This window comes from Sorex araneus, chromosome 7 (genome assembly GCF_027595985.1).
Source record: "Sorex araneus isolate mSorAra2 chromosome 7, mSorAra2.pri, whole genome shotgun sequence".
Lineage (NCBI taxonomy): Eukaryota > Metazoa > Chordata > Mammalia > Eulipotyphla > Soricidae > Sorex > Sorex araneus.
The window spans coordinates 34,963,096-34,976,189 of NC_073308.1; the positions used below are offsets into that span (position 1 = coordinate 34,963,096).

General features: G+C 57.7%; 1 protein-coding gene across 5 annotated transcripts in view; it reads left to right on the forward strand.

The window, feature by feature from the left end:
* NAV1 (neuron navigator 1) overlaps positions 1-13,094 on the forward strand; it is a 162,173-nt gene that overhangs the window by 75,730 nt on the left and 73,349 nt on the right. Inside the window, exon 1 of one of the 5 annotated variants that reach the window (XM_055144197.1) lies at positions 6,793-6,977. The exons of the other annotated variants lie outside the window; for them this stretch is intronic. Within the exon in view, the coding sequence (XP_055000172.1) occupies positions 6,925-6,977 (53 nt within the window). The 5' untranslated portion in view covers positions 6,793-6,924. Of the gene's footprint in view, positions 1-6,792; positions 6,978-13,094 lie in introns of those variants that run through there. 5 annotated transcript variants of the gene reach the window in all.

A 13,094-nucleotide genomic window follows, 5' to 3' on the forward strand; every position in this document is an offset into this window, starting at 1 on the left:
GTGTCCAGTCCAGGGGGGGATGGGGCTGTGGATGTAATTGGACTTTTGGAGGATGTAGGTGAAGGCTTGTGTCGCTACATCGGGTGCTCAGTGAGTACGGCCACCCTTCCTTCTCTAAGACGGCTCTTAAAACCCAAACCATAGAGGCCCTGAAGGCCCACTATGCGACAGACCTTGGTAGAACTGCCCTGTTGTCCAGTCTTCTTTGCAAATCCACTTCTTCCAGGAAGCCTTCTCTGATTCATCCCTTCTCAACCAGGATTGCTCTCTGAGTAGGTTGCGCTGGGACTTACTGTATAGTTTTAACTTGTGCGTTGTAGTCCTCTAACGGCTCACAAAGTGTACGTGGCTCGCAGAACATGAGGCATGGTCTTATTTAATCTTACCACTCTGAATTAGGAACCCCTCTTTCTCACCTGTAACTCCACCACCCCGAGTCACAGGTGAGAAAACTGGCGCTCAGCTGGACTGGGATGCCAGGACCACTGAGCCTGAACATCGTCGCAGCAGAGCAGAACCCAGGCGCTGACCCCCTCCTCCCACGCTCCGCCCACACGCCCGCAGCTTCTGTGCCTGCCAGGAAGCTTTTCCCTCGGGTGTAGCCTGGGAGCGTGGCAGGGCCCAGGTCACTTGCCTCCCTCCCACAGACCTGGTCTCCCGCCTGTAGCCCTGACCCTGCAGCTGCCTGCTGCACTATGGTTAGAGACGCCCCCCTACCCCCGAGTGACCTCCCTGTCCTCCGGGATGGGGTCCTGCTGCGGAGTCACGGAGAGACCCGGCAGGCGCAGCTCCAGCCTGTCCTTGAGCACAAGTTCTAGTTATTGCCACTCAAAGGCTGAGCTGTCCCGGGATGTCCAGGAGGGGCCAGCTCTGGCCGCTGGGCTATCAGATGTCTCTGGCCAGGCAGCAAAAGAACCATTCAGTGCAGCTGAAGAAAGGCCGGGGGCGGGGGGCAGCGGAGCCGAGCCGGGGCTGGAGACCATGAGAAGACAGAGGCAGGGAGTCTGGGCTGGAAAAACCGAGGCAGACTCCCGGAGCCCCAGGCACGGCTCTGCGCAGGAGACAGATGGACCCTCACATATGTGTGGGACAAGGTCAAGGACAGCCAGGGCGGGAGCGGCTGACGCTGGGACGGGTGCCACGGCCCATCAGACGGGCGCGATCGTGCCGCGCACGCCAAGGAGAGCGGGTGGGAGACAGGCGCCCTGTGTGAGACCCGGCCGGCCCGGGTGTGAGAGGCGCCGGGCACAAAGGGGCAGTGTGAGCACCGGGAAGAGAACCTTCCAGAGCGGGTGGGGGACGCTGCCCTCGGCCTGGGCACTGAGCCGGAGCAGGGAGGACCAGCTCCGGTCAACAGCCCGGCTTTGCAGTGGTCCTCAGCCAGCTTGTACTGAGATCTCGGCCACGGGCACCTCTAGGACTGAGCGCAGTTGGGCACACAGAGCTCGTGCCTGGCACCATGTCGTCCCCGAGCACTGTGCTAGGAGGAGTCTGACTCAGCATCACCTGGTGTGGCCCCAAACCAAATCTGCCGAAGCCCCGGGCAACCTCTTTCATGGACGGGATGTCCAAGGGGGTGCTCTGAGCCTGTTGGCACTGCTCTTCCCGCTCCCAGGGCCTTTCTCCGTCTCTCAGCCTCCCTGCCTCCTGTCTGGTGTCTGTCCCGACATCTGTGGGATCAGTCATAAGAGGCGGTTGGGAGGGGCTGGAGAGGTAGGACAGCAGGTAAGGCGCTTGTCTTGCATGCAGCCAATCTGGGTTTGATCCCCAGCTTCCCATATGGTCCTCTGATGGATGCCAGGAGTGATTCCTGAGTACTGAGCCAGGAATAACCCCTGAGCATCACTGGATGTGGCCCAAAGACCAAATTAAGAAGTGGCTTTGGGAGGGACATGCCCAGCCATGGGTGGTAGGGTTCCAGCATCCCCAGAGCACTGACAGCCACTGAGGGTTCGTGGGAGATGAGGGATGGGGCTTATTGCTCTTCAGACTCTTTCCAAGCCACAGCCAGTCCCCCCCACTCAAAGCCCAGGGGGTTACCCATGGCCTTGGCCCCTGTGGAGAGGAATTTCCCAGCAGATCCCTGTTTTCTGGGTCCCTGTGTGAGCCACCCCCAGGCTGCTCTCAGCAGGCGTCTGGATGCCAGCCCGGCAGCCCGACAGCGAGCTGGTTTCTAGCCCCTACCCTGTGTTCCTTGCCTCTTCCCAAGCCAGCCTTATTGTCAGAAGAGAAAGACCGGCCTGCGGAGGAGCTTCCATGGAGAGCACTCACGTTGTCCGTTTCAACCCCCAGCACAAAACTAACAACAAATAAATCAAAACTGGGTCAGAGCAATCACACAGTGGGTGGGTCGCTTGCCTTGTAAGCCGCTGACCCAGGATCGGTCCTCCGTGCCACATATGGTCCCCTGGGCCCCCCTAGAAGCGTCCCTGAGTGCAGAGCCAGTAGCACTCTTGGGTGTGGCAGAAAAAAAAAAGTATATATATGTGTGTGTGTGTATGTGTGTGTGTGTGTGTGTGTAAATAAAAATAAACCAAAACCTTGGGCCAGGCTGATAGCACAGTGGGTAGCGCACTTGCCTTGCATGCAGTTAAACCGTTTTGATCCCCAGCATCCGTTATGGTCCCCCAGGAGTGATTCCTGGCCAGTAACCTCTGAGCATTGCCAGGTGTGACCCCCCAAAACAAAACAAAACAAAACAAAACAAAAAACGGTCTCTAAAAGGAAGGACAATGACCTGGCCCAGGGGGTCGGGGTGATAGAAGGGGTCCCCCCCTGGCCACCAGGAGAGCAGGGGCGGCCCTGTGTGTCCTCCCCTTCCTGCAGTGCCATGCATGCAGGTCTCTGCTGTGGGGAAATATTTGCCAGCCTCTTCCTCAGGCTGGTGTCTTTGAAGCCCCAGAGACCACCAGACAATGTGCTGGGTCCCGGCACACATGGGTCCCGGCAGGGATTCGGTCTCAGCACACATGGGCCCCAGCACTTCTGATCGCTGCCCTCCCACCCTCAGAGCCTCCCGCCCGTGCCCCGCTGGCCTGGGCAGCAGAGCTGAGAGGCAGCTGTGTGTGGACAGGCTGTTGTGCTGCTAAGGACGTAGGGAGCTTGGGGAGAGGGACTTGCACCATCTCTGGGCCCGGGGAGGCCTGACCCCTCCAACCGGGGAAAAGGAGGAAGCGGAACCAGATGGCCTCGAAAGACGGGGTGCTGACCCGCGGATTCTCTGGGTGCATGGACACGTGGGCTCCAGCTGCCTGGTGCTCAGCGAGGACCCTGCGGAGGAAAGATGCTGGGGCCACCCATGAGGACCTCCTGAGACTTGGGACCCCTCGAAGTGGAGAAATCCCTGGCATTGCTCCAGGAGAGGCCTTGTGTGTGTGTGGGGGGGGGCTGGGGTCAGTGCCCCAGCACAGGGCTGGGAGTGACCCACAAGCACCTCCAGGTGTGGCACAAAAGCAGAACAGAGTTGAACTGGCTGTAATGTGAGCGGAGGGGGGAGGTCAGGGGCACCCTGGGGTGTGGCCCCCTGGGGCTTGTCTTTTCCAGGGCCTCACTGCTGGGGCTTACTCAGAATCTGGTGTGGGGTCCAGCCTAGACTAGTGACACAGGAGGAACGTTCTCGCCAGCCTTTCTCTCCGTTTCTTGCCCCACTAAACAGTGCCATCAAGGTTTGAGATTGTTGTCAGGGCGTGACCAGAACCCCCATTCCTGGTCTTCAACTGTCCATGTGGCTCTGTAGTGCCCTGAGGGATGAGGAGAGGGTCAGCCATTCTCAGCAGTGTGATGGGTATCTGCCGTGGCCACTTCCTATGCGTCCCTGCCTCAGTTTCCCCATGGAGAGGGCCTCTCTGATGGCCCTGGGTCTGGGGCAGAATGAGATCACGGCTCCCTCTGGGCCAAGGAGCACCCTGGACCCTGAGCTGAGAGAGAGGCCTTTCTCTCTGGCTCCTGGGGAGGAGCCTGCCCTAGCTGGCTCCAGCAGGGCTTCCCCTGGCCCCAGGGGCGCCCCGCCACTCCCTGTGCCCATGCAGCCTGGGACCAGGAAGAAGCAGTCCCTCTGAGTGGCCCTACCCCCGTGGCCAAGGTCCCGGCACCCACCTGGCACAGCCCTGCGTTGGTCAGCTGACAGGGCCACCGCCGGCCTGCCTGAAAGCCCCCAGAAGCATCTCTCTCCTCGACGCTGCCTGTGGCAGAGTCCGGCCTGTTGGCTGTAGAGGCGGCTGCTGACCTGTGTGTGTGCCCCACCAACTCGTGGGGCACCCAGCCCAGGAAAGCCTGCAGGTGGGGGTGATGGGGGGAGAAGCCTTGCCTTGTGCATTCCCAGGGGAACAGATTCTGCTGGGTTCCACAGACGTGGGGCTCCGGAATCGGCCCCTAAGATGAGGGGGGCTTAGAAATTTTCTGACCTACAGTCAGTCCACTTAGGGGGGCACTTTGAAGCTGGGAAGCCCTTTCCATCAGAAGCTAAGCTGCTCTCAGTAAGGCCTTTGGCCCCAGTCTTGGGGCTGGGGGAGGGGCAGGCTGCCAGGTGTGTGTGTGTGGGCCCCGCCCCCCAACCTGCCTGTGCTCTGTGGGGTGTCCAGGGACAGTTTGGCCCCTCACTGGGGCGTCCTGTGCTACCCTACAGGATCCCCCATGTGGGAGAGCTCAGAAAAGGCTCAGCTAGGGCGGGAGAAAGCCCCAAGGGACACAGCACTCCAGGGCCTCCAAGTCCTCCCTCTCTTCTTCCTCCCCCCCACCTTTCCCCCTCCTCCCCCTCCTGCTCCTCCCCCATCTCTCTCCCTCCCCCTCCTCTTCCTCTTCCCTCTCCTCCCTCTCCTCCCCCTCCTCCTCCTCCTTCACAGCCCCCCTGCTGGCTGGGGCTAAAGAGAATCCCTTATGGTGCCTGTCACTCTAAGCTGTTCTCCAGATGCTGGCCCGCCCCCAGCAGCTGCACAGGGCAAGGGTGATGCCCCCCACCTCCTGCAGAAGAGCCGGGCTAGGGCATGGCCAGAGACTCCGGAAAGACTGGAGAAAACCACCTGCATTGCTCTGCTCCAGGGGGCTCAAAGCCAGTCAGCAGGGGCCCAGCATCTTCCCTACCTTACTGCCAAACCACCAGGTAAAGGGAGGACGCCGTCTGTGCCCCCCACGTCCCTGCTCTAGGCAGCCCGAGGGACCAGGACAGCTCTCTGCTGCCCGGTACTCCTCTTTGGTCTCACAATGGATTCAGACAACTTAGCCACACTCGGAAGCAAGAGCCCCCCCCACCCCAGACTGTCCAGGGGTCCCGAGACAGAGTTCTGAGATGTGTGGGAGAACACGTGTGGTGGTCATGCGTGTGTGGGGCTCACTCACTACAGGCCACTCAGACCCCAGTGCCCTGCAGCTGTGAGTCAGGCATACCCTGAGATACACTTTGTGTGTGTGTGTGTGTGTGTGTGTGTGTGTGTGTGTGTGTGTGTGTCTGAGCACCGACGGGTGTGGCCCTGAAACAGTGTGGGTGCTTGGGGAACGTCTCATTTCTAGGGGCTGGTCCAGCGCACCATGGGGGTATAAGCCCTGTGCAGACTCTCAGCTGCCCCAGGGTGGGTCCTGGGAGAGGTGGGGTGAGAGTGGGGTCTGGGTGCTGCCAGTTGATGGCTCTCCTCCAGAAGTGGGGAGTTGAATTACCAGGAAGGGCCTGAGGGGAGGGAATCTCAGCAGGTTGAGCCCTATTACTAGATCTTCCACCCCTTTTATCCTCTTTTATAAAAAAGGTTTTGGCTGGAGCGATAGCACAGCGGGTAGGGCGTTTGCCTTGCACGTGGCCAACCTGGGTTCGATTCCCAGCATCCCATATGGTCCCCTGAGCACCGCCAGGAGTAATTTCAGAGTGCATGAGCCAGGAGTAACCCCTGTGCATTGCCGGGTGTGACCCAAAAAGCAATAAAATAAAAAAAGGTTTTGGCCCACAGCCTGCAGTGCCCAGGGCTTCCTCCTTGGCCAGGCTTGGGAGACCATGCCTGGGAGGGAACCAAGGTCGACCTCCTGCAAGGCAAGCACCCTGCTGCTCTACCGTCTCTAGAGCCCCTACTTCCCCTTTTTCTGAATTATACAAGAAAACTCTACAGGAAAAAAGTCTTGGGGGGCTTTTCTTCCAGTTAGCCAGCTCCTCTTAAGGTGCAGCCCTTCAGGGTATGACTATGAACTGTGCCTTCTCTCCCACAGTCTAAAATCCTCCTGCAGGGGGGTCCTGCAGAAACGTCAGACTCCAGTCATCAGAATTTCTGGAGGTTCTGTCCTTACTCCCCCGCGGGCAAGGTGGTCCCCCACACACCCACCTCCCTCCTCTCCCCTCCCACACCTGGCTTCGGACTGAGATCCGCTCCCCAGTGACCATTCTCATTTAAAGACCTAGACCCGGGCGGTGTGATGGGGGCGTTTCCCGCCGGCACCCGCATCCCCGCGCCCCTCGCTCCCTTCCCTTTGAGATCCCCAAATATCCCGCACACGCCGCCTCTGCCAGTGTGGCAGCAGTGACGGTCGCCCGAGGAGGCGCAGGTGGCGGCCCCCTTGGCTAACCCGGGCGCTGGCCAGGTGGAGGTCGAGGCCCCCTCCCGCCTGGCACCCCCCGGCTCCCGAGGCCCCCGGAACGGCGGGGGCGGCGGCGGCTCTTTGTCTACCTGCTCTGGGCGTTAAAGAGCCCGCTCGCAGCCTGCTTCGCCGGGGCGCGGGCCCGGCGGCGGCGCGGGGGAAATGGGGCTCTGTCGCTTTAAGGACAGCTGGAGCCGTAAGTGCGAGCCGGGGCGGCGGGGAGAAAAGGGAGCCCGGGCCGCGGGGCTGGGCGGCTGGCCCTCCGCGTGGCCGGCTCCGCAGGACGCTGGGGCTGCGCCGGGCGCAGGGCCGAGGCGGCCCGGAGGGGGCGCGCGGTGCCCACCCGGCGTCTGGCCGCGTGAGCCGGGGAAGATGCTTCACCTGCCCCTGCCCAGGTCGGCGAGGACCGTGAAGGTGCCCCGCAGGTAAGCTCGGGCCGCCCCGGGACGCGCTGCCCAGCCTCGCCCGCGGCCGCCGGGCGCGTCTTGGCGGGAAGGAGCCCTCCTGGCTCCCGGCTCCCGGCTCCCGGCCCCGACGGGGGACGCGACTGCGCTGGGCGGCTTCGGGGGCTCGAGGGGGTGTGCCGGGACGGAGGAAAGGAGCTCGGACTCCCAGACACTGGACCCAGGCCGAGCCGGGGGCACAACTTGGTTGAACTTGCGTGGGGGGCTGCTGCAGTGCGGTGGAGTGGGGGACCCCGTGGAGAGCGGGAGGAGGGGGGCATCCCAGCCTCACCCCGAACTCCTCCCCCACCCTGTCCTCCCTCCCCCCGTGAGGGTGAGCCCGCGGGTGGCTGTCCTGGGATTTGGAGGGTGCTGAGCCTGGTGGTTTTGATGGAGGGCTCGGGGCTTGGGGGGGAGGAGGGGTCCTCAAGCTGTCCCGTGCAGGCAGCGCCGTGGGATAAGGGGCTGCTGCTCGAGGCTCCTTCATCCTGGGGAAGTGAGCGTGGCCACAGCCTGTCCTGGACCCCCCAGCCCCAACTTGGAAACTGCGCTCCCCAGAGAGGATTAGGAAATTCCAGAGCCCTGAGAAAGGGCTGATGTGGTCTGTTTTTTTTTTTTTTTTTCTGGAAGGTTCCCTCCCCAAGATGCACCCTCCCACCTCCAAGCCTTTCCCTACCCCCATCACCCCTCCCCTCCCCTGTGGGGGTTTGGAGGGGCACCTGGATGCCTGCTGCTCTGATCTCTGCACCCCCAGCCCTCACGGCCTTGAGTGCCTAGAGTCCAGACTTGCTCCACGAGGCACTCCTCTGCCCGCTGCTCAAGGCCTGGCCAGGTCAAGGCACCCTCGGCCGCCGTGGTTTCTCCATGGTGGACACTAGCCACCCCTTAGAAGACAGATCCTCCTGGCCCCAGACCTCGTGTCCCACACCAAGTCACTTTGGAAAGGGACTTGGGTTTCTTTGCTAGTGTGACCCATGGGGGTGGGGTGGAGTGTCCTCCTTGCCCTTTCATAAACAGAGAGGACCCCACCCACCCCCACCCTCACCCCCCAGTGCGCACAGGGAGTGCCCTGGCTAAGAGGGAGTGTCCAGCAAAGTCTTTGCCTCGCGCTGCCTTCCCAGCCCGGGAAGATGGAGCGATGCTCTGACTCCAGCACCCGTGGCCCCTTCCTTTCCGCACCACATACTTTCCTAAGCCACCCCAACTTTTCTTTTGATATTTTCCCTGCCCCCTCCAGAGCTGCCTCCAGCCCCGCCCCACCCCTGGGTCCTGGGCTTTGTAAGGTGAGCTAACATCCCTTCCTGGGGCCTTAGACTTCGGGCAGGTGTGCCAGGGCGGGGCCTGTTGGGGAGCCCCGGGAGAGGAGCAGGTCAGGTTACACCTCCGGGGCCTGCCGCCTCTGGGTGGGGCTGGGTGGGCCTTCGGTTTCCGCCCCAGCCCCAGGCCCATTGTTGCTGGCAGAAAAGGGGAGAGGATGTTGTAAAGCGAGGTCAGCCCTCAATCGCCAGAAGTCAGATATAAAATTTAACTGCTCTGGACCCGCTCCACAAAGCCAGAGCTTAGTTCCAGCCTTTGCTCTGGGGACAGTTCAGTGCTGTCCCTGTTAGGGACTTTTGATTGAGGCCAAAAGGGATCAAAGGGACGCTTTCACTGGCGGCTCTGAAGGAGGCAGAGGGAGGGTCTGAGGGTAGCAGGGTGAATGGCTCAATGGGCCTCAGATATCTCCCTGAGCAGTTTTTGATGAACTGAGCTCTCAGCCCCGGGCCCGTGGGCCCCTTTACCCCCTGTTGCCTGGAGCCTTTGCCCAGCTGCCTGGCCAGAGGGCACCCACGATGGGAGAGTTGGCTCCCCAGTGGCATGCTTGCACATACCAAGTGCCCGCTCTCCTTTCTCCTGGCCCAGAGGAAGGCACCATCCTTTAGTGCCTTCCAGCAGAAAACCTTTCGTATTCACTCAGCAAGGGCAGAATCCCCCACCCCGGGATGCCTGCTTGCTGGGGGGAATGGGGCTGCCTCGGAACCCACCCGGGAGGACAGGATGATGTTCTCGACCACTGCTTGGAGAGTCTTGGCATCAGCAGCCGGAAGTGAGGGGCTGTGAGGCCTCTGCCAAGGTCTCGTTGGCCTGGAACCTTGAGGAGGGCGTGGTGGGAAGAACATTGGACTTAGAGGCAGGCCTTGTCCTGGAACCTGGCTCCACTTTTTTTTTTTTTTTTTTTTTTTTTTTTGCTTTTTGGGTCACACCCGGCGATGCACAGGGGTTACTCCTGGCTCTGCACTCCAGAACCACTCCTGGCAGTGCTCAGGGGACCATACGGGATGCTGGGGATCGAACCCAGGTCGGCCGCATGCAAGGCAAATGCCCTTCTCACTTCTAATTAGCTGTATTGCTTAGCCTTCAGCCTCAGATTCTGTGTCTGTAGAATGGGCATAACTTCTGCCCTGCTCACCTTCCTGGCATGCAGTAATGACAGGGAGATAAGCTGTGCTCTGTGCTCTGAGGTCTGCCTTCATTCTTGCAGAACAAAAATCTCCCTGGCATTCCCCAGGGCTTTTTCCACACTCGGCCTCCATCCCGTCTCTGCCGCCAGGGTGCAAGTGAGGGTCCTTCTCAGTACGGATGGCTCAGACAGCTTCCCAGTTTAGAATATATATATATTTTTTTGTGGGCCAGAAAGCAATTACAATGAACAAGGTATTTGCCTTGTTCTCAGTTAACCCGAGTTCAGTCCCTGGCATCCTAAATGGTCTCCCAAACCCTGCCAGGAGTGATCCCTGAGCACAGAGCCAAGAGTAAGCTCTGAGCGTGGACCCAAAACCGAATAGACCAAATAAAGAAATAAATAAAAAAGAAGAAGAATCTGTCTCTGGGTTGGAGCCATGGTACAGCAGGTAGGGCTCTTGCCTTGCACGCAGGCAAACCGGGTTTGATTCCCAGCATCCGATATGGTCAGTCCCTTGAGCATCACCAGGACTAATTCCTGAGTGCAAAGCCAGGAGTTAACCCTGAGCACCACCCGGTGTGGCCCAAAAATATTTTAAAAAGAAAGAAAGAAAGAATCTGTCTCTGATATCCTTTAAATTCCTTTAGAAAGAAAAGTCCCCGCTTCCTTCTGTTGTTCTCCCGATGTTCAGAGCCACACATGCCTGCACGTTTTGGGGATCCTAACAGCAGAGCCACTGGGATCGCAGTCAGGCGTGTGGGGTGAGGCATGGAGCAGCCTTACCAGCCTGAAACATGTGCAGCAGGCTGGGCCCCCCAAGTTTTCCCTGGGCCCCTTCACTTAGATTCTTAATTGCCCATCTTCAGATTTCTTGTCAATTCAAATTTTATGCAAATTAGGATGGCATATTCATAAATCCCATTCTGTGGCAATTTGCATTAAATTATACCACTTTAAAAAATCTTAATCACTCTTAAAAGCCCTTATTTATTCATTCTTTACTATGTGATAACTTCATGTCAGCCACTGTTCCGGGTGCCTGGAAGACAGCTGAGCCCTAAGACTCTGACATGTGCCCTTTCCTTTCCTCCTTCCCCTCTCTCTGTGGTGGTTGGGATGGCCAAGGGTCACCCTGGAAATCGTGTACTTGGTTGTGACAAGTCGGAAAGGTGGCTCGAACTCGCAACATCATGCCCCCAGGTACCGGGTACTGGGTTCTGGGTGTTTAACTGTGTTGCTCCCAGTGAGTGACTCTGAAAGACAGAAGGTGTGATCAGCCCCCTTGTCTCTACTTGGGCCCCGTGTTTCGGAAGTCCCAGCTAGCAAGAGGCTGTGGGAGAATCTGATCCCAGTGCTGGCTGGCTCTGAGCCGATTCTGCAGTAGCCCTGTTGCCGTGCGGAGGAGCTTGGTGCTTTTTGTCTGAGGTTGCTGAGGCTCCTCACGGGGGTCTGGTGGATGTTTTCTATGAGAAATAGCTGCATGGGCTGGAGTGATAGCACAGCGGCTAGGGCACTTGCCTTGCACGCAGCTGACCTGGGTTCTATACCCAGCATCCCTTATGGTCCCCTGAGCACTGTCAGGAGTAATTCCTGAATGCAGAGTAACCCCTGTGCATCACTGGGGTTAAAAAAATAATAATAATAATAATAAAGAAATAATTGCAAATGAGGTTCTCCAACAGCCCAGGAAGCTGTTTTCCAACGGATCTGTTCATCTTTTTTCTATTTCCCCACAATGATTCATTATGGGGTGCTTGCTCTGTTGAATCCCAGGTTCCTTGGTGCCCAGGTACCCAGATGTGATTTAATAGCAGTCTTTTGATGGCGACAACAAATAGAACAACGGATATCCAAATCAGGGCTGTTATCGAGGCTTGGAGAACAGTACGATAGGATAATCCTAATTTATCCTTGTCTCACTTAGAGCTCTCTAGATAGAGTCAAATTATGTCTCCTAACATAGGACCACATCCCAGAATAGAAGCAGCGTGCTCATTCTCCGGCATTTATTAATTGCCTGCCATGTGCCAAGAATGGTGCTGAGCTCCACAAAGGATCACAAGACTCCATTGTCGTCAAATTAACTTGTAACAGAAATGGAGGTTGACTCCTGACCCAGAAACACCGGCAGAAGGAAGCAATCTCTCGGAAGGCTAAAGTTCAGGGCAGAGAGCACTGGTTAGGGAAGCCATGCCGTGGCTTCATCAGGAAGGTGTCAATCCATGAAAGATAAAAGAGGATTCAGAAAGGAAGATGGTTTTCAGGTGTGAAGGACGAGGGAGGGAGTGGGTCCTGGGCCCCAAGATGTATCTTGACGAGAATTCATGGGGTGGTGAGCTGGAAGGGTAATGTGTGAAAGGAAAAAACAAAACAAAAATCTGGAACAGGCTGGGACATGGCTCGGTGGCAGCTCATGCTGCGTGTTGTGAGGCCCTAAGTTTAAGCCTGTTTTAAAAAAAAAAAATCAGCTGCCCCAAGCCTGAAACATTAGCACAACCCGCTCTGTCATTTGCTGTCTGCTAGTTGCACGGGGCACTCAGCTGTGCTGGAGTCGGGGCTAGAGGCCATTTCTAGAGGTCCTGAGTCTGTGAGTCTGGTCCGTGCCTAGCCCCGTATCCCGACAACGCCTAGTCCTGTGCTTGCCCCTGATTCTCGTAGCTTGTGTGTGTGTGTGTGTGTGTGTGTGTGTGTGTGAGAGAGAGAGAGAGAGAGAGAGAGAGAGAGAGAGGACAGAGACAGACAGAGACAGAAAGAGACAGAGACAGAAAATGCTTTGAACATTTTCCTGTGGCTTATCTCAGATCCTTCTATAAGACTATTCTAGATTTGATCCTGGTGACCTGTTCACTGTGTGATTTGTTTCTTTGTTTGGGGACTACACCTGGTGGTACTCAGGGGCTACTCCTGGCTCTGTGCTCCAAGGTTGTTTCTGGCCGTGCTTGGGGGACACGGCACTGCTGACAGTGGAACCCGAGTCTCCTGCAGCCACAGCCTGCGCCAGTCCACTGAGCTGTCTCCCCAACACAGTTGTGTGACTTACAAGATGAGTTTTAAAACAGAAATAGTATGTCTGCCAGTGGGTGGAATTCTGTTTCCGAGATCCTCAAAGAAACCCGGTGTTTGGGATGGTTCCCGGGTGTTCCAGGCCTCTCGATTGAGGCAGTAGCAGGGTCCAGTGGTCCACAGCCGGGACCTCCATTCATTCATTCATTCATTCATTCATTCATTCATTCATTCATTCATTCATTCCCTCTGACATGCAGTTGATCAGCAGCATCTGCCCCCTTCATTGGAGCCTGGAAATGGGTGTCTCTTGTCTTTCAGCTCCCTAATGAAATCCCTTGGTGACATTAGGATATATGCTATTTCTGGAAGCTTCTGCTGTTCCTTCCTATACATATAATCTGTTCCTATAATTTGTAGTTTCTCTACATTTAGCTTTGTCTCAAAACATCCTTTTTTTTTTCTTTTTTGGGTCACACCCGGCGATGCACAGGGGTTACTCCTGGCTCTGTGCTCAGGAATTACTCCTGGCGGTGCTCAGGGGACCATATGGAATGCTGGGAATCAAACCCAGGTCGGCCGCGTGCAAGGCAAACGCCCTACCCGCTGTGCTATTGCTCCAGCCCTCGAAACATCCTTGTCATTTTCCAGGC